The sequence below is a fragment of the Asparagus officinalis genome, chromosome 3 (genome assembly GCF_001876935.1).
Source record: "Asparagus officinalis chromosome 3, Aspof.V1, whole genome shotgun sequence".
Classification (NCBI taxonomy): domain Eukaryota; kingdom Viridiplantae; phylum Streptophyta; class Magnoliopsida; order Asparagales; family Asparagaceae; genus Asparagus; species Asparagus officinalis.
Window position 1 is genome coordinate 70,321,686 of NC_033796.1, and position 22,578 is coordinate 70,344,263.

General features: G+C 37.4%; 1 protein-coding gene across 1 annotated transcript; it reads right to left on the reverse strand.

Annotated features, from left to right (window-relative positions):
* LOC109834309 lies at positions 243-12,028 on the reverse strand. Its single transcript, XM_020402299.1, has 12 exons — positions 11,713-12,028; positions 11,052-11,211; positions 10,744-10,944; positions 10,238-10,299; positions 10,111-10,156; positions 9,951-10,006; positions 9,740-9,826; positions 9,581-9,631; positions 4,923-5,162; positions 1,029-1,122; positions 775-915; positions 243-682 (listed from the first exon to the last, which is right to left on the reverse strand). The coding sequence occupies exons 1-12, from the start codon at positions 11,878-11,880 to the stop codon at positions 600-602; spliced, it is 1,389 nt and encodes a 462-aa protein (XP_020257888.1). The 5' UTR covers positions 11,881-12,028; the 3' UTR covers positions 243-599.

The window sequence follows — 22,578 nt, forward strand, 5'->3', positions numbered from 1 at the left end:
CAGGGAGGACCCACGACGGCGGCTTAGCTGCGTTGAGATCGCCGGAGAAATTGGGAACGAGAACCCATATCATCTCCCACATTGTGAACGCCAACAGAGAGAACCCAACTCATGATCAAAGACAGAAATTAGAGAGATGAAGGGAGCTGGTGATGGATCTTTTTTGATGCCCAGCTGTAACAATGAAGCTCAACTTGGAAAGAGCTGATTATATTCTCACATAAGCACAACAGAGTCTCACGTACATCTCATTATTCAGAATGCCATAAAATTTCATCAAATATATGTAATAGTGTTTGCTTACACTATAGGGGAACCAGGGATTCGAAATTTCAATGTACACACCCATCAAATGCAAAAAAGCAATCCAATCGACAAATGAACCAATACAAAAGAAAGCTTTCTTGAGAACAATTAATTTAGAAATAAAATGCAAGCTTTGTGGGGGTTAACGAGGAGCTAACACCCCAAAAGGCATTCGAATCCGTTACTCTACGAGTGATGAAGTCAATTACTTATTGACCAACACTCTTGCCAAACCCCTGGGAAAAAAAATTAACCTACATATTTAATTAATCCACATATTTGGATGATCAAGTTCAGTTTGCGCCGCAGAAACTAAGAAATCCCATGTATTGATGCTGCCTGATCATGTCCACTGTCTTTTCTGCTCCAACCACGCCTATAAATGGGGGGAAAAAAGAATATATAGAAATTAATACGTGAATATCATCAAATATTTATTTAATATCATGAAATTTTTTTTATTATTACCCATTGTTATAGCACTTGCGAAAATAACCGCAGAGAGGATGAAGACGATGATAGAAGCTCGTTTAAGCACTTTCACCAGCTTTCGGACAAAGAATTGTCCCCAGAATCCAGCCAGCACGGACACAAAAATGAGGTACACGGCTGAAATAATTTTAAAAAACATGTCAAAATAATTGTTAATGGAATTGTATTTATATTTCTAAAATTTCATTTATTTCTTTTTTTATGGTGAAAGTTAGACAAATTGAACATACCGTAAGGAAATGGAAATCTCCCTAAGAAGTAGAACTCCACAACTGAGAGAGATGAGGAGAACAACATCACAAAGGTTGCAGTCGCGCTTGCAACCTACAAAAGATATGTAATTATAAATTAGAATAACCTTAAATGAAAAATTGCTAACAGACTACTTCTGATAAATTACTCATGGACAGGGCCGTACCTACGAATTTTGGGGCCCAAGGCGAAATATTAGATGAGGCCTAAGTGATACAACTCATAATACATTTTATCTCATTCTTCTAATTACCTTTTGAGCTGCAAATTTACTAATTAAAGTTTTATATTCATTATTTTCTAATATATTATTTTTGATAGATAATATTGCTAAACCATTCAACCTATCTTGTAACATGGTCGATCTTAAATAAGATTTTAGTAATGATAGATAATATTGCTAAACCATTCAACCTATCTTGTAACATGGTCGATCTTAAATAAGATTTTAGTAATTTTAATTTTGAAAAACTTCTTTCACAACCTATCTTGTAACATGGTCGATCTTAAATAAGATTTTAGTAATTTTAATTTTGAAAAACTTCTTTCAGCGAAGCAACTGTTACGAGTATAGTCAATAATACACAATAAGCAATACAAGTATTTGGAAAAGAATCTTACCACTTTATATAGTTCAACACTTCAATTGACTATTAATCACAACTTTTAAAATTTCCCTAAGCACTCTCAATTCTGAAAATAAATCAAGCCCATTAATATCTAAATGTTCATCATGTTTTAGTGTATTTTCGAGATTAAGACAATATTCTTTTAATTCAATATCATCTAAAGCTTTTAATTTTTTCAAATCAAACAAAAAACCAAAAATTTTCATACGTTTTAAATTGTTCAAACCTACTTTCAATTGAGCCAAGCGATTTATCAACTATGTATAAGAAATATTCAATACAAAAAGATTCTTCAACGTTAAATATTGTTTCATTACCATTATTTTCATCAAATTATTTTTTTCTATGAATTTTACGTTTTTCACGAAATATAGGTTGTACGTTCATTTTTTTTTTCTATGAATTTTACGTTTTTCACGAAATATAGGTTGTACGTTCATTTCATTAGCAAGTTCTTTAGTTGAATTCAAAGCAGACATAAAACCATTTTGTCTATAATTTTCTAAATATACAATAAGACCCTTTAATTGATCTATGACAATATCAATATGCGTATCTTTAGATTGTAAGATTTTACTAACTGAATTAACAGCAAATAGTATGTCATACCAAATATTTATAGCTAATAAGAATTCAAAATTTTCAATCTCATAAGTTGCTAAGCTATTGGCTTCACATTTATCTTTGGGTGTTTGCTAATTTCTACTGATTGAATCAAAGAATTTCTTATATTTGGAGCTTGAAATTTTATTGCTTTAACACTTTTAGTCCGACCTTCCCATGTAGTTTGACATAAAATATTGAACTCCCCGTGAAAACTTAAACTAGAGTACCTAATGAGTCTACGATCTACGACATTTAAAACAAAAATTATTCTCAAATGCCAAAGTAAATGTATCAGCTTCTTCTAGTATGAAACAATTAACACAGAAAATCCGTACACATCTAATTTTGATAATAGCTACATATCGTACTCAAATTCGAATCCAGTATATCCATGAAAGATGCTTGGAAAATTAAAAATATCAAGGAAATGAGACATCATGCTATTTGCTCTAGATTACTTGAGAGAGATTAACAAGCAAACCCTAGAAATCGCGAAGAAAGGGGGAAAAGGAGCCCCTTTGAGAGAGGACTGCTGCATGCTCACAGAGAAACCCTAGATTCTGAAATAGAGAAGAAATTTAGAAGCGGTTGTAAATATTATTTATAGGTTACTGTGAATGACTCGTGAACGTCCGATGAATGAGCAGTGTGATTACGATTTCGGACCCCAATAACGGATTAGGTAGGCGTTAACAACCGGATCAACCCGACCCACAAGAGTTGAATCCTCACGACTCTAGAGAGGAAGCTATTTATATTTTATAAATCCTTGCATCATTAGGAGATGACTGGAGCCTGACGTTGAATCCCGGGTGGGCCCTACCCAAGCTGAGGCCCAAGGCAAATGTCTTAATTGCCTTAAGGTAGGGCCGACCTTGCTCATGGACCAGGAGGTAAAATATTTCAACATGTTAATTTACATGTAGGGGCTGTTTGGTTGTATGTTTTTACCATGTAAAAGGATGGAAAGTGTAAAAAAGTGGGTCCCAATGGGGCTGTTTGGTTGTATGTTTTTACCATGTAAAAGGATGGAAAGTGTAAAAAAGTGGGTCCCAATGTTAGCTTTCATCACTTTCAATTGTTTTACCATGTAAAAGGATGGAAAGTGTAAAAAAGTGGGTCCCAATGTTAGCTTTCATCACTTTCAATTGTTTATTTGTAGCTGTGAAAATAGTGTAAAGTGATTTCATATACTGATGTGGCTTGTAAAGTGATTTCATAAAAAAAAGACATGATTTTAGGAGAAATCTAACATTAAAGTTAGAAAAAATAATAAAAAATAATTCCAACCAATATGATCATTTGAGTATGGACCATTTTTTACACTTTCCAAACAAACAAATTAAAGTTACATTTGCAAACCAAACAAGCAATTTATGATTCCAATGGAATAAAAAACAAACAAAGGAAAATATAAAAGTGAAATTGATGAGGTGGACAACAACTTTTCAAGTTGTATCATAAATACACAACTTTACCAACAACAACCAAACAGCCCCGTACATCTTACGTACTGTAGAAAGTTAGTCACTTAGGGGCTGTTCGTTTCGCAAAAAAAAATTAGGAAATCAAAGAATAGGATACCTATTTCCTATAATAATTGTTTTGAGGTTGTTTGGTTGGCTTAAAAAAGAAGAAAACTATAGAATAGTAGATGAGATGAGATGAGTTGTCACCTTATTATTGGATGATGTGAGTGATTTTAAAAAAAAACTTTTTTTGAGGTTGTTTGGTTGGTTAAAAAAAATAAGAAAATGAATTGGAGATATATTATTGGATGTTGTTTTGAGGTTGTTTGTGTTTGGTTCATTTTTAAAAATAAGAAAATAGATGAGATGAGATGGGTTGGAGGTATATTATTGGATGATGTGACACATACTTAAGGAATTCAATTTCTTATTTTTTTTGAGGAAATGGATGGCAAGGAAGGTTTAGGGCCCGTTTGGTTGCTGAAAGGAGGAGTTGAAATGGGCAGAAAGCCTGTCAAAACTGACAAAAACTGTCAGTTTTGACAGGTTTTCCAGGTTTTCTTGCAAAAACGCCCCTAAAATATCGTTTTTGTAAGAAAGCCTGCCAAAACTGACAGTTTTTATCAGTTTTGTCAGGCTTTCCCAAGCCCTCTTCAGCAACCAAACGGGCCCTTAATGAGATGAGATGAGTTGTCACAATATTATTGGATGATGTATGTGATTTTTAAGAATGAGATAGATGAGATGTGATGAGTTGGATGATGTGACGCATCTCTTGTGTTTGGTTTATTTTTAAAGGTAAGAAAGGAGATGAAATGAGATGAGTTGGAGGATAAAAATATTATTTTATTGGATGTTGTGAGTGAGTTTTAGGGATGAAAATGGATAAAAATATTATTTTTTTGATTTCCATGTACCAGTTTCCTTTTCTTGGTTTTTAGGAAACCAACCAAACGGCCCCTTACTATATCTGTAATTAATTAATTATTTATTTACAGTACTTAAGTTCCAGGATCCTCAATTTGTGTTGGGGAAATAATGTACACGTCATGGTTACAGACCAGTGTGGTTGTTCTATTTAGACATCAGAACATCTAAATGCCAATAAATAAGTTTAGGAATAATAAGCGGACCATGCTGGGTGAATGTAAGTTTGGAGTGTACAAACCTGAGGGATGACGCCGATCTCGAGGAGGAGAGGGCCGAGGATGAAGCCACCGCCAGAGCCGAGGAGGCCGCCGACGGTTCCACCGAGCAGTCCACAGAGAGCACAGAAGAAGAGTTGCAGAGTGCTCCACTCGATTGAAGCCTCACACACGCACTCGGAGTTGCCGTGGATCCTGCGATCTTTGCTCTCCCTGTACAGCTTCATTGCCTCCCAGAAAAAGACTATGAATGCCACCGGAATCTGATCATATATGCGCGATATTGGTTATGGTGTTCATGCAAAGCAAGTGAAATTTGGACTAGAAAAGTTTTAATATCTTTTGCAAATAGTACAATAATGAATAAAGATAAATATAAATTGCATAGTGTTCAATTGTGTAAAGAGTTAAGTGCACAGAGACCCCCGTAGGATCATTGTTTAGCACATAGACCGCTGGGTTAAATTTTTTATTACTCCTTTACCCTTGTCAAATTTGTCCCCATCTAACCCTCTCCACATTGCTTCTAATATTGGGAGATATACCATATTTTGGACAGGTGCTGCAGATGAGAGGCTCGCAAGGAGACTGCGTAGGGCTGCATCAAACATCGGACTCCAGGAGCTTGCTAACAAGATTGTCAAGGCAGATGGGGACAACCTCTCACCCAGCTACCCAAATCAGGAATCTCCATAGCTGCTGCTGGTTAAGGACACCTCCCCTAAATTTTGGATATCTGTAGCTACTTCTCATATCAAACAAGTTGCTAATATTTTGAAATCTGTTTCGGTTTCCACTACTTTGGAAAACTGGTTATGCTTGATGTTCTAGTAGGTTGTTGTTTATCCTCTTTTGTAATTATGTATTATGCACCAACTACCTAAGTAGAATCGATGGGGGTACAGTTTGGTAGGTGACGACATATGTCCGCTCCTTACCTACTGCATTCTCACCGGCTCTACATCTAGTTAGTGACGCTCTGTTGTATCGGTTTTGTATCTCTGTTTCCTATTAATAATAGTTTTTATAAGCAGGGCCTTTTACCCTGCTTTTTCAGCTCAAAAAAAATTTGTCCGACATCGCACCTGGGTGAGATTTCGTTAGTCTATTTGAGGGTAAAAGAGTAGAGGGGCACTACAGGCACACCATCAACCACACCTCTTCTCCCGCTACAGTGCAGCGGGTCCCATATGAAAATTTTTAAAAAATTTCATATGGGGCCCGCTACAGTGCAGCGGGTCCCATATGAAAATTTTTAAAAAATTTCATATGGGGCCCGCTGCACTGTAGCGGAAGAAGAGGTGTGGTTGATGGTGTGGTTGATGGTGTGTCTGTATCATTTTCCAAAAGAGTAAACAAAATGAGCGTGGATGTCTATCGGCAACAATAAAACTACAGTGCTAGTAAGTTCAAAATAGTGACACCGCACGTGGACGTGGTAACTAATTAACCATTATTTAATGTGGATCGAAAAAACAACTCATCCTAGCTGTCGCCAAGTACACTAATTTACTAAAAAATAGTTTGATGTTGTTTTCACTAATTAAAAAAAGTTTATAATAATTTGGACAGAACATCCCAAAATTTAGTAAGGGCCTGTTCGTTTGGCCAAAAAAACTGGGAAATCAAACTTTAGGAAACCTATTTTCTATTATAATTACTTTGAAGTTGTTTGGTTGGTTTAAAAAAAAAGGAAATTATAGAATAGGAGATGAGTTGTCACCTTATTATTGGATGATGTGAGTGATTTTTTTAAAAACTTGTTTTGATGTTGTTTGGTTGGTTAAAAAAATAAGGAAATGAATTGGAGGTATATTATTGGATGATGTTTTGAGGTTGTTTGTGTTTGGTTCGTTTTTAAAAATAAGAAAATAGATGAGATGAGATGAGTTGGAGGTATATTATTGGATGATGTGACATGTACTTAAGGAAATTAATTTCTTGTTTTTTTTTGAGGAAATGGGTGGAAAGGAATGTTTAATGAGATGAGATGAGTTGTCACAATATTATTGGATGATGTGTGTAATTTTTAAAAATGAGATAAAATAAGATGTGATGAGTTGGATGATGTGACACATTTTTTGTGTTTGGTTTATTTTTAAAGGTAAGAAAGGAGATGAAATGAGATGAGTTGGAGGATAAAAATAATATTTTATTGGATGTTGTGGGTGAGTTTTAGGGATGGAAATGGATAAAAATATTATTTTATTGATTTCCTTGTACCGATTTCCTTTTCTTGGTTTTTAGGAAACCAACCAAACAGCCCCTAAGTTAGTTTTGTGAAATTCGGTACGCTGCTTGTACATAATTCTTATTTTAAAAGTTATTCTGGATGATGACATAACACTTTGTGGTGATATCAAACGACATATTCTAAATGATTCACTTCTTGCGACATCTAACCATAATACAGATCTATTTATTTGCTAAATAAGTTTGTTTAGTACAATAAAGACGGAGACGTCCATCCTTGGACGAACAGCGACTCCAAATCACAGAACAATCACGTTAACAGCATGTGACCGACGTGCCAGCTGTTTAGATTGACGGGGCCTAGCTGATATCTTAAATTAGAAGCAATTTATATTAATCACGCATCCCCTATAGACGACGATAATAATATTTGGCCAAGTAAGAATTACTGAGGAAATTTGTGAAAAACGTCACAGTTAACAAAGGCCAACCCTACTTCTCCTTAAAGAAATGATACAGACACACCCTCAGTCACACAATCGCCCACTCCCCCTCTTTTGTTACAGTGTAGGCGGGCCACTTGAGATTTAACAAGTGGTTCCCCTGCACTGTAACAAGAGAGGCGGGTGTGAGCGAAGCTGTAACTGAGAGTGTGCCTATAGCACCACTCTTCACCTTATGTTCTTTTTATTACGTGTCAGATTTTCATAAGAGAAGGCATAGATTGAATGGACCACTCAGTGGCAGTGGTGACCATTAGCCAATTAAATTTGAATCTACTACATAATGGATTATGTAGTAGGCATCTTCTCGGATTTTGTGTCCGTGCAGTCCAATTGCCGTAAACATTATGAAATTTTAAAATAATTATTGCCGTAAAAATTATGAAATTTTAAAATAATTGATTCATAGGGTAAGAGGATACATAGGTAGTCTTGTTTGATGCAGCCGCTTGGATTTGTTGATTTCGATGGGGGGAGAGTGTTTAAGCTCTCGTTTGGGTTCCTGACTTGTTGTGGATTGAGTCCGTTGAAGTGAGTTGTTTTCACTTCGTCCTGGACGCAACAAGTGTGACATTTGGATGTTTTGGTGTCGGTTCAGTTTTGGTAGAAACGTTCGCCGAGGTGAAGAATTGAAGAAATAACGAACGAGACGAAGAACAGTTTAGAAAATCACAGAAAAACTACCAGGATGTTTGTCGGTCGACCGCGAGTCAGCGGCGGGCGGCCGAAAACGTGCACGAAGTCCAGATGCGTTCTGGAGCTGAAGGCGGTCGACCGCCATGGTCGACCGCAGAGACCCTGTAATCGATTTTGGTCTCGGGAATTGATTCGATCGACCGTCGCGGTCGACCGTGAGTACCCTATAGGATTTTTGTGTTCTGTCGTAGGGTGTGCGGTTGACAGCGTAGCGATTATTTTCTGGGTTACAGGTTTTGACCCGGTTCGTTTCTGAGTTGATATATAAGCCTAATCCTAATTAATTAGGGTTAAATAAGGATGTTTTGAGCAGTCTTTGAGAGGGGATTGTTACATCCAATTGTGGGAGATTTGTGAGAGATCTAAAGGCTTTGTTTTAGGGTTTATTTGAGAGATTTGTAACCCTATTTGTATTCTCTTGATTTCTAATAGTAAGAACTCCCCCTTCCTTGCCCCGTGGACGTAGGGAACTTACCGAACCATATAAAATTCGTTTGTCTTACTATGGTATTGTGTTTAGCTTATTGGTTGTAATTTATCTCTTTCTTGTTCGTGTGGTTTCGAGCTCCGCTGCGCACAACAAGTGGTATCAAAACTTTAGGTTTGACTTGAGGCTTGTTCGAAGAATTCAGTGAAAAATTCATATTTGAAGAGTTAGATCGACAACATGAGAGAAACTAGCACATCAGGTTGGTCTGTTACGAAGAGGATACAGAATCATTCAGTGGCAGTGGTCACTATTAGCCAATTAAATGACAACCCTATTTCACCTTATGTTTTTTTTATTACGTGTCAGATTTTCATAAGAAAAGGCGTAGATTGAATGGACCACTCAGTGGCAGTGGTGACCATTAGCCCATTAAATTTGAATCTACTACATGATGGATTATGTAGTAGGCATCTTCTCGGATTTTGTGTCCGTGCAGTCCAATTGCCGTAAACATTATGAAATTTTAAAATAATTACTGCCGTAAACATTATAAAATTATGTTCTAAAATTATTTTCACAAAATACTCGCATTAAAATTATTACCGAGGTACATAGCTGAGCCTGAGCCACACAGATGCATGGGAGGGGGGCAATATTGGTATTTTGTTGCTCACATGGCTGGATGAGATCATCCGCCTCACATGGGGTGTTCTTATATATATATGATAAATATACTCTACACAATGGCCCCTATGTCATGCTATAATTAAGAAGTGACAAAATCATATAAAAAGATGTAGGGCGAGGATACAAAGTACTAAGGATTTGGATTAGAACTCATAAAAGTATGAGGTCTTACCTGCAAAATGTTGAGGATCCAGTACGTGGGGCTGCACTCTTTTGTATCATTCTGCATAAAAGTTCAAAATTTATCTAACTTTATCTCAAAAAGTTCAAACCAAAAAGCATCTCGTGAGATAGAGAGGGGGAGAGAGAAGAGAAGAGAGGAGATACATACTTTGATGATTTGAAGGAGCAAGAAGCAAAACCACACAATCATCAATACCAGGATTCCTTTCCACCTTAGATTCAAAAGCAATATATCCTATTTTCATAAAAAAAGAAACAAAACATCTAATTCATATGAGCTGATAATGATAGTACAAAGAACACCAAATTTTTAGTTACTTTTTCCTTATTTTATGGAAATTATTAACTCTCTTACTTACAAGATTGGATTTCTCTTCTTGAGCAAGTAGAGGTTCATACTCTGCATCAATGATTGCTGAATGAAAAAAAAATATAAAAACCACCATAACTAAAATTAAAAATGTCAAAGATAAAACAATAGAAAATATATTTATGAGTTCCTTTTAAAAAAATGTGTACCATCTCTTTGGCTAGACTTGGCCTCTTCTCTCATCCCCATTTCCGCCTGCATGCAATTAAAAAGCAATTAAAAATTTATTCACACGCTGTTTTAATCGATAAGTAAATTACTAGAAAATTAACCAACCTTCAGAATTGTCTCTTGCTTCCACATCTGAATTCCTTTAAAGAAAGACCTTGATGATGTACCTGACATGTATATTAAGATTAAATGAGAAGAATTATATATAAGATACTTGAAAACATAGAATGTAAGCGCAAAGCTAATATATGAAGTGAAAATGAAAGTGTAAATTTCACAAAACCCCCCCTAAATTTAAGGGAGTTCCATACAATTACAAGACCCATCTAAGCTTAAAAAACAGAGAAAACCTAGATAACTTTTCAGAAGTGTAGATCGAAAACCTGTTGAGAAACGTACATGTTTATCTTAGAAACATGTGACAGCTTAAACTAATTGCCGTAAATCATAATATTTAATTAACTAACGCGAGTTGTCATAAGTTTAAGGGTTTTAATTAACGCAAAATACCAAACAGTCGGAAGATTTTTTGTGAAATTGACCCAAAATAAAGTACAATCATCTTGTTTTTAAAATGCTGAATTAAACACCAGAAAGTCTAGGAAACTAACCACAGAAAAGAATGATGATAAGAACCGTGATGAGCCAGTAAGGAAAGACGACACTTAGAGAAACTCCAATGGTGATCCCGAGCATCAACATGGGCTGAAATAGCAAAGCTAGATCGTAGTCTATGATCGGAACTTCCTTTGATGGGTGAGAAACACGAAGATTGTACCAAACCGATGAAGCAGAGGCTCCCATGATCATACCTTCATTTTGAATGGGGGGGGGGGAAATTTTTTTGCTTTAATAATTTGCAAATTTGTTTATATAAATGTGATAAAAATAAAATTTACATTTTTTATTGGTCTTTTACATTTTGAGAGGGCAGCTGCTGATTTGGTGTCGAATCCGACGACGAGGTTGAGCATCGGCACGAATATCCCGCCACCTCCGACTCCACCTACGGTACCGAAAGCACAACCCAAGAATCCGATAACGGTCACAAGTACGGTGCTCCAGTTGAACTCCAAGTCCTGAATTTCACAATTTTTTAAAGAAACTTTAAATAATCAACTTCTAGAAAAGAAAGAATATCCAAACGACACAGCCCTCCAATTAAACTTCTCCTTTTTCCACCCCTTTATTATTATTATTTGTTTTTTTCTTTCATTGTAACTATGTGTATATTCTGTACGTGCCCAGTATTCCTACCGCTGTTACTAGAAACGAAAGAGTAGACGCAATAACATAATTGAATCTCGGGTACGATTTTGGCTTCAGATCACGAGAGAAAAAAAAAACAACCTCAAATTTCGGAAACTTAAGCTGTCTTTTACTTGGATGTTGTTACTAGTCCCCAGTTAGAGCTAAATCATCCTTAATTACTTTCACAATGTTTAGTCAATTAAACCTCAATTTTAACTTGGGTATTGCGGAAGTTCGAATGGGTTAACTTTAATACAATTAGACAAAATAATAATAATAATAACAATAAGATTCAAGAGATAATGAAAAAGGGAAAAGACTGAACTCACCGGCCACACTCGAACGCTTCGAGAGAGAAGACGCCTGCGGGAGTCATTTGAAGAAGATGAAGACACGAGGAAAGCAGAAGCGACCGCAACCGAAGAGGCGGCGAGAAAATACGCCATGAATCTCTTAGTACTTCCACCATTAGAAGCAAGGCTCACGCTCGAATCCATGACCTCAAGGGAGTGCTAATTAATAATAAACTTTTGAACAATGAATTCTGGTTTCGGCGAGATAAATAAATAAATAATGGGAATACAAGCGGCGGCGAGGGGGGAAGAAGGAAGAGGGAGTAGAAATATGGCTTGTGAGGTGTAGAAATGGAAGACGTATAGAAAATACGCCATGAATCTCTTAGTACTTCCACCATTAGAAGCAAGGCTCACGCTCGAATCCATGACCTCAAGGGAGTGCTAATTAATAATAAACTTTTGAACAATGAATTCTGGTTTCGGCGAGATAAATAAATAAATAATGGGAATACAAGCGGCGGCGAGGGGGGAAGAAGGAAGAGGGAGTAGAAATATGGCTTGTGAGGTGTAGAAATGGAAGACGTATTTATAGAAAGAGCACGTATATATGGATTCCTATGCAAGAGAATGTGTTGACTAAATCCCCCCCCTTACGAATTTTATATGGTAGCTAATCATTTACCATTGTACGTTACCAAGAGAAGGCAAACTTTACATTTCTATCATATTAATTAATACAGAAAAAGTACTATTTGATTAGCTAACAGTGGGTCCCTTGAAATGTACGTTCGATAGGCGAGGACGGTTGGGTATTCATGGTTTGGGCTTTAAATCATGCGGTCCATTTACGCTTATTAGTGTTTACGACGGGATATTATACGTATACATATGGAGAGAAATCTTAGAATTTCTTCCTTGGTATGAAAACTTGTTCAACCAATCTCTGTCATAAAATTTTGTCACTACAAAACCATTGTGAAGTTTCATTCATTTTTTTTGGCTTTGATATCATGAAGTTTAAATTCCTCCAATGTGATAGGTTTACCTGTCTTGTATTTTAGTATATCTAGTTAGTTGATTGTGTTGGATATTCTGTTAAAATTAGGTCTCTTTGATATCATCCAATTGCTTTTGGATATTTGTATTCTTAGAATGAAGGGAAAAATGTGTCCGGGCCCCAAAAGCGGAAAGTTCATGTGACCCGCCCCCTTGTATTCTGACCCATGTGTATAAGCCCCAAATACACATTGTATTTGTGTTAAGGCCCCAAGGTACCAGATCCTGAGAAAAGCCCAACAAAAGTTACAAATTTACCCTTTGATTTGATTGAGCTTGGTAACTGCGCCCATCCCTTTAACCCCATCCCATCTCTCTCTCTCTCTCTCTCTCTCTCTCTCTCTCTCTCAACTTCTGGAAGACGTATTTATAGAAAGAGCACGTATATATGGATTCCTATGCAAGAGAATGTGTTGACTAAATCCCCCCCCTTACGAATTTTATATGGTAGCTAATCATTTACCATTGTACGTTACCAAGAGAAGGCAAACTTTACATTTCTATCATATTAATTAATACAGAAAAAGTACTATTTGATTAGCTAACAGTGGGTCCCTTGAAATGTACGTTCGATAGGCGAGGACGGTTGGGTATTCATGGTTTGGGCTTTAAATCATGCGGTCCATTTACGCTTATTAGTGTTTACGACGGGATATTATACGTATACATATGGAGAGAAATCTTAGAATTTCTTCCTTGGTATGAAAACTTGTTCAACCAATCTCTGTCATAAAATTTTGTCACTACAAAACCATTGTGAAGTTTCATTCATTTTTTTTGGCTTTGATATCATGAAGTTTAAATTCCTCCAATGTGATAGGTTTACCTGTCTTGTATTTTAGTATATCTAGTTAGTTGATTGTGTTGGATATTCTGTTAAAATTAGGTCTCTTTGATATCATCCAATTGCTTTTGGATATTTGTATTCTTAGAATGAAGGGAAAAATGTGTCCGGGCCCCAAAAGCGGAAAGTTCATGTGACCCGCCCCCTTGTATTCTGACCCATGTGTATAAGCCCCAAATACACATTGTATTTGTGTTAAGGCCCCAAGGTACCAGATCCTGAGAAAAGCCCAACAAAAGTTACAAATTTACCCTTTGATTTGATTGAGCTTGGTAACTGCGCCCATCCCTTTAACCCCATCCCATCTCTCTCTCTCTCTCTCTCTCTCTCTCCCATCTCTCTCTCTTTCTCTCTCTCTCTCTCTCTCTCTCTCTCTCTCTCTCTCTCTCAGCTTCTCCTTCTCTCTCACTTCCGTCATGGCCGCTGAAAATGATCAGACCCTGGGGAGGTCGTGGAAGGCGAAGGCGATGACGGTGGTCATGAAGTCGGAGGTCGAGGAGTCATCTTAGAAACAGCTCGTGAACGCGGGTTCAACAACAAACACGGAACATGGTCCGGGGACCCGAACACGGAACATGGTCCGGTGGGACCCGCGAGCTGACGGAGCCCGGAGCTTTGGTCCGATGCATCGTTGTTCTCCCCTTTCTAAGTTACGGAATATCTTTACCCAAATCAATGTCTTAATCAAGATAGTGCTCTTGTTTTTTTGTAATTTATGAAGGGAATCGATATTGGGTTTTTGTAGTTTTTCTCTTTCATTTAATTGAAATGGGATCTCCTTGGATTCTTGAACAGCGGTTTGGGTTTTTCTTTAATGCCTTTTTATTGTGTGATTTGGTGATTGATAGAGTTTTGTATAAGAGATTAACGGCAGAAATTCAAAAGCTCACATTGAATCTTCAGGCATATCGACATTTAGCTAAAAATTGAAGATAATGTCATCTCTTACGTTAGTTCTACCCGCTTTCGTGATATGTTATCTCCTACGTTAGTTCTGTTCGCTGCCATATTAGTTCTGTCCGTTCTACCTTCTTTATGAGAACATTATAAACAACAATATCAGGATGAACACCATTTTTAAGCATCATTCTTAAAGTTTAAACCCAACAATTAGATTGCTATGCTTGCACAATCAATCGACCAAACTACAGTATGCTATGACATCTGGCATAAACCCCCTCTTTAGTATTTGAAAGAAAATTATTGTTGCTTCTTTCAACATTCCTTGCACAGCCACTCCCTTGAGAAGGATGGTGAAAGTAACTACATCAGGTATGAGCTTGTGTACCCCCAATTGTCTATAGATTTTATGTTGGGGAAAATAACTACATGAATTAGAACTAGAACTAACTTGCTCTTTAAATATATATTGTAGGTGTAGTGGTTTGAACTCCTGACCTCCTCTCCAAATTCCCAAGCTTTACCAATTGACCAAGTAGCCAAAGTGTTAATGTTAGTTCCACTTAAATCTGTTTTGTTAGTTCTATTGTCTGTTTTGATAGTTCTAATTGACTGTTTTGTTAGGTCTATGTCTGTTTTGTTAGTTCTATTGTCTGTTTTGTTAGTTCTAATGCTCAGTGTGTTAGTTCTAATTGACTGTTTTGTTAGGTCTATTGTCTGTTTTGTTAGTTCTATTGTCTGTTTTGTTAGTTCTAATAGACTGTTTTGTTAGGTCTATTGTCTGTTTTGTTAGTTCTATTGACTATTTTATTAGTTCTATTGTCTATTGTCTGTTCTGTTAGTTCTAATGCTCAGTGTGTTAGTTGTGTTAGTTATTTTGTTAGTTCTATTAACGCTCTTGTTAGTTGTAATGAGAGTTAGTTCCATTAACGCTCAGTGTGTTAGTTCTATGTGTTTTCGTGTTAGTTCTAATGATCAGTGTGTCAGTTCTGTACAGTGGCATGCTAGTTCTAATGTGTAGCATGTTAGTTCTATTAGGTACAATGTCTGTTTTGTTAGTTCTATTGTCTGTTTTGTTAGGTCTATTGTCTGTTTTGTTAGTTCTATTGACTATTTTGTTAGTTCTATTAGGTACAATGTCTGTTTTGTTAGTTCTATTGTCTGTTTTGTTAGTTCTAATGCTCAGTGTGTTAGTTCTGTTAGTTCTATTGTTAGTTCTATTAACGCTCTTGTTAGTTCTATTGTCTGTTTTGTTAGTTCTAATAGGTACCATGTTAGATCTATTCGGTAGAACTAACATGAGTTATTGCTCATGATAGAGTTCAAAAAAGGGCGGGAAATTTCCCTCTATTTTTTCCATCAGATCGCATTAATGGGCGTGACTTTCCATGTAGTTTGTGGACCAGACGTCTAGGGAAGATAAGTGGAGGGGTAATTTCGGGTTTTTTTTCAAAATACAATCTCTTTTTTTATACTGCTGACGTGGAGGGGCCTTGAAATATTAAATGGTACTTTTTGGGGCTGAATCACATGGGGCAAAATACAAGGGGGCGGGTCACATGAACTTTCTGTTTTTGGGGCCTAGACACATTTTTCCCTAGAATGAAATACCCCCATGTCCTTTTTCTTCTATTGTGTTTGAACAACTATCGAAGGGTAGAAGTATCTTATCGTATTCTCATGATTAAGTAGCGCTATTGGCTATTCTCTTCAAAAATTCAGATTATCTTTTAAGTAGCCCTAAGAATTCAGTGCATTAAAGTAAAACATAAATGAAATTTTGATGTATTAAAATGAAAATAACTCAAAATTATTAAAAACATAACTAGACTCATGTTATAGTTTGCGAGGAGTATGTGATGCTGTAAATGAGATGTGTGATATATAAGAATATAGTTTGAAAGTATAGGAGATTTGTGGAGGAAGTAGACAAGTCAATGAATGGGGCAAGGCTGACAAGCAATTTCGGTGAGAGATTTGTAGAGATGGATGTCCTGTCTTCTTGTGGAGCCGAGGACATTACATGGCACATGAGTCTTATGTCATAGATTTATTTCATTATGTATTTAATTTGTTTGTCAGAAAAATGTGTCCCGTTTAAAACTCGAGTGATTAATGATACGATGGGATTAGTGAATAAGAGTTTCATTTTGTTATAATTCTCATGTTTTTACCCCCGCTACAAAGGAGAATAGCTTGACATGAAATTGAAGAGTAACAAGTGGGGGCATGACATGAAATTCAAGAACTACCCACTTATAGACATTATTCTTTGCAATGTCTAGGCCTCTCCAAATTGTATGTACCTCACCTCCTAAGGCAGAACAAGCCAATTCTCATATTTTCTGTTTGAGGAATTTGCATCCACCCTCATATGTTAGACCTCTCTAGGACTTTTATTCCCTTTCCCTTCCCCTCCTTATCAGTATCATTAATTTGAATTACTCCTAAATACCCCTCTACCACTTCATCGCCATCAACATCTCAAATCTCAACAACCTTCTTAACTTCTCCTTTTCCTTTGTCATTGGGAGATATCAACCTCACCTCCAGAAGGGTGACGTGATATAGTTCCAACTTGCATGTTTATGTTTGCGTTAGACTTGGTACCGTCCCTTCTTTCATCTTTCCAAGGGTTGATCGATCAAGAGCACCACTATATGATCACCAATGGTTTGTGTAAAGCAAGAGCAAGATAAACGATAGTAGCAAGGAGAGTCATAACCCGAATATTGATGTGACACCAAAGGCAATATGAAAAATAAAAGGTGATGGTAAAAAGTAAAAACCAACTAGATAGTATGACTAGAAAATGTAAGATGTAATAAATAAAAAGAGCTATTCCCGATCCCCTTGAATCTTGGCGACAACTTTTTTTTCTACCTCACCTTTCTTGTTTCCATTTTCTAATTAATGTTTAAGTTTTCTAGCTATCTTTTATATTTTGGAGTTATTAGTTTTATTTCATGTTATCTAGCTATTATTTATTGGATAGTTTTTACCCTTTCTTATTATCGTCTATGTTTTTTAGTTGTCCTCAGAAAAAGTTAAGGGAAAGGGATTACAGAGAAGGGTTTGAATAGCGAGCCCATTCATTAATTCGAAGCATTAAATTTTTTTAGTCTGTTAGGTTAGTTTACTTTAATCCTTATGGTTATTTTTTGTGTTTGGGAATAAAAAAGATTATGACCATTTTCTTTACGAATAGAGGTGTTCTCCCTTAATCAGTCAAAAGAGATGGATTTGTAAAACCCTTGTTTTGAAGAATTAACTCATTTTAACCATTTTGGAGGGATTGGTAATTTTTTTACTATTTTTTGTTTGGCAAATTACGAGGGATTAACTCAATTTACACCTTGTGCAAATTTTTTATGTTTGATAGGATAGAAGAAGTTTACCCTCCTTAACTCTTCACTTAACCCATTACCAAATATCACCTTAGGTCCCGTTTGGCAAATGGTTAAGGAAGAGAGATTAAGGAGAAAGATTAATTTAGTTAGTGTTGCACGTCGGCGGAAGTGTGCGCACGAATCAAACGAATCGTCGAGCAATGAGAGGAGAAACAACCAACAAGTGCAATTCACAAAAGAACGGCACAAACCCCTCTCAAAGTGCTCAGAACAACCTTTTTTTCTCTCTCTACAAATCTCTTCTAAAACGTTCTATATATATAAAAACCCTAAAACCAAAACAGACTAGGAATCCCAATAATTATAAAACCAAAATCAAAATAGACTAGGAATCCTATTTAGCCCAATAACCTGGTATCCAATAATTCTCCATCTCGACGAAGTGTTCTCAAAACTGAGCTGACACCAACAAGAGCACTAAGTGTCGTCTCTCCAAATCCGGCTGTACCAATGTGGTTGCCTACGTACCCTCTCTCCCAATGAATCAAGTCTTTCGTAGTTCATCCAAATGGCCGTGAACGGCCTCAACACGCGCAAATCTGCAACAAATTTCTACAATGATTGAGCTTATTGCTTGAGACCACTTTTGTGAGCATATCTACTGGATTGTCTCTTGTGTGAACCTTCACGAGCTCCACATTCCCATCTTCAAGAACATCCTAGATGAAGTGATAGTGAACGTCGATGTGCTTCATCCTCGTATAGAAAACATAATTCTTAGCCAAATAGATTGCACTCATTCTATCACAATAAATGGTAACAAACCGCTGCGAAAACCAAGATCCTCCAAAATTCCTCGAAGCCAAATCGCCTCCTTAATAGTCTCTGTAATCCCAATGTACTCTGCCTCTATCGTCGATAAAGCAACTATAGATTGCAAGGTGCATCTCCAATACATCGGCGCACGAGTCAAAGTGAACACATATCCCGTCGTCGACCGACGCTTATCCAAATCTCCAGCATAGTCTGAATCAACATAACTAATACACAACTGTCCATCACTAATGTCCCGCTCAAACACCAAACCAACGTTGAGGTATCTCGAATGAACCTCAATATCCACCTCACAGCATCCCAATGACCCGGACCTGGATCATGCATGTACCATGAAACCATGCTAACTGCCTATGACAAATCCGGCCTCGTATAAACCATAGAGTACATCAAGCTTCCACACTATGCTCGCATATGGAGTCTTCGACATCAACTCTCTATCTTCAATTGTCTTCGGTGAAAGGTCAACTGAAAGCTTCAAATGGGCTCCTAAAGGTGCACTGACTAGCTTTGTCTCCATGCTCACATTGAATCGCTGTAAAACCTTCTTCAAATAAGTCACCTGTATCAAACTAATTTTGTCCTTATCTCTGTCTCTGTCGGTCTCCATCCCTAAAATGCACTTTGCTTCACCCAAATCATTCATTTCAAACTCACTCTAAATCTGAATCTTCAATCTATCTATGGCGGATCTGGAAATAGAGGCAACTAACATGTTATAGACATAAAGCAATAAGTAAACGTACGCACCTCCATGTAACTTATGATAGTACATGAAAGGACCAAACTAGATCCTAATGTATCAATAGCCGATCATGAACCCATCAAATTGCCTATACCACTGTCTTGGAGATTGCCTCAACCCGTATAACGATTTTTTCAATCTACACACCAAAACCTCCTTTCCTGCAGCTCGAAACTCCAATGGCTGAGTCATATAAATTTTTTTATCAAGATCACCATGAAGAAAAGCTATTTTCATATCCAACTGATCCAATTCCAAACCATACTGTGCCACTAAAGCTAGCAAGATCCAAATCGAAGAGTGCTTCACCATCGGAGAAAAGACTTCATTGTAATCAATGCCTTCTTCTAGTGCATAACCTTTTGCTACTAATCTAGCTTTGAACCTCACTGGAGTGACCTGAATGCCCTCCTTCTTGGTATACACCCATTTATAACCAATTGCCTTCCGCCCCTTTGGAAGCTCAACAAGCTCCCATGTGTCGTCTTCTAAAGAGACTCCATCTCCTCTCGCATAGCCTCTTGCCATAAATTAGCCTCTAAACTCTGCTCAGCCTCTCTGAATATAGTAGGAACCATCTCATCGACACTCTCCACTGAAAGTGTATACGTAACCACTATATCTGTATACCCTGCTGGCAACTGTATGTCTCTCTTGGGTCTCCGAACCACAATCGAATTTTGAACTTGAGCCGTCGATCAGTGATCCTGCTCTGCTGTACCTGTATCCTTCAAATCATCGCTATGCTCGCCTGACGTTACCTCAGTCAGCACTCTAATGGATATGGTCCAATCTGGACTCTTTAAGCTGCATCAATCTCTATCACCTGCGATATCTCCTCTGCCAGACTGCTCTCTACCTGATGAGAGCTAGGAGAGTTCAAGAGTGAAGCCTCATCAAAAGTAACGTATCTACTCAGCATAATCTTCTTATCAACTGGATCCCAAAGTTTGTATCGATCCTTTAACATCACGCTTGAATCCCACAAATATGACATTCCTAGCTCAAGGTTCCAATTTATCAGTTCTGACATGATAAAATACAGAGCACCTAAAAATCTTGAGCTGATCATAGTCGTGTGTTGGTTCTCCCGACCACATATCTATAGGAGTCTTTCCCTTTATCGCAGATGAGGAAAGCCTATTAATGAGGTGGCTCGCATATGAAAGTGCCTCAGCCCAAAAGATCTTCTCTAAACCACTCTGCGATAACAAACATCGGACATTCTCTAGTAAAAACTAATTCAACCTCTTTGTCACCCCATTCTGCTTTGGCGTATGACTAACTATGAAGTGTCTCTCTATACCCTCGTCTCGACATAGCTGCTGAAAGGGGTCTGATGTATACTCCCCACCGTTGTCGGATCGCAACGTCTTGATCTTTCTCACTGTTTGTAGTTCCAACCTTCTCTTTCACTCCACAAATATCTCTAGGACTTTACTCTTCTTTGTCATGGTGTACACCCAACAACGCCTAGAATAGTCATCCACAAAAGTGACGAACCAATATCGACCACCAAGTGATGCCGTCTAGGTGGGACCCCAAACATCCGTGTGCACATAGTCTAAGATATTTTTCGTCCTATGAATGGTTGTTTCGAACTTTACTTTAGTCTTCTTGCCAAGAACACAGTACTCACACAATTCAACTTTTCTACTTTTGGCTCTTTTTAATAGCCCCTGCTTACACAACGCCTGCAATGACTTCTTTCTTGTGTGTCCTAATCTGTAGTGTCAAAGTTTGTTCATATCCGTCTATGAAACTGTTGAAGCTACCTGGCCAATCTCAGTACTTCTCTTCAAATAATAGAGATTTCTATCACGGACTCCCTTCATCACTACTAATGATCCCTTAGTAACTTTTGCTACATCATTCTCAAAAATCACATTGAATCACTTTGCCTCTAAAGCTCCAACAGAAATAAGATTCTTCTTCAGCTGAGGAACAAATATCACTTTATTCAGCTCTAGAACAACTCCATCGTGTATCTAAATCCTAACGGTACCTATCTCACAAATGTCACAGGATTGATCATTTCTCATGACTACCACGCCCCCATCGAGCTTCTCGAATAATGTAAACCGATCTCTCTGGGGAGTCGCATAATAAGTAGCACCAAAATCCAGAATCCAATCCTATGCATCAGCATGTTTAACCTCTGGAGAAAAGCATGAATCGTCAGAATTATCACCTCTAGTGACATTCACCTCAATGGCTTTCGGGCCCCTCTTCTTGCTATTCTCCTTCTCTCTGACCTTCGGGCAATCTCTATTCTAATGTCCTTATTCTTTGCATAAAGCACACTGGTACATCGCTAATTAATAGTGGTCTCTTGACTTTGACCTGCCTCTATTATCACCTCTCGGATAAAGACTCCGTCCTCTCGTCGACAAGGCCTCTCCTGAAGTGCTAGCTCTGGAAGACTCTTTATCCTTCCTCCTCAAGTTGAAATTCATCAACGCATTAGTCACTTCACTATAGGTGATGGAAGATCTACCATTCAATAAAGTGAGCACGAAGGTATCATATTGCTCATCGGGTAAGGAGCCTAACAAAATAATCGTATTGTACTCATCCGATATCTTATCATCCACATTCGCTAAGTTCGACAATAACTTTGTGTAGTTGTTCCAACTTTGTATAGTTGTTCACATGATCTGCAAGTGAGGTGCCCATGGACATCTAGAATATGAACAATCTTCGCAACAAGTGCAACCAGTTCTCAACACTTTTCATAAGATACTTATTCTTGAGAATCTCCCACATCTTCATCGCAGACGTCACGCCGATCACATCGTACTTCAACTCTTTTTCCAAACAAGATCTAATTACCCCACAAGCGTTTCGATTCATCTTGTCTCATATCGCCTCATTATATTTCGATGGCCTCTCGTGGACCATGATGGTCTCTTCTAAATTTTGAGCATTTAAAGCATCATGTACATCACTCATCCACAACTCAAAGTTGATCTTACCGTCATACTTCACAACGCTGATCTTCGTATTCTAAAGTACAACCTAAACTGTACTCATCATCACCTTACTGCTTTCACCAACTTCTTTTCTTATTGCTTGCAAACTACAAATTGTAAAGAAAGATTCGAACTTGATAGATTTGTAAAATTACCCAACTGAACCCTAGATAGGATTCCAACACGATCACCCAACCA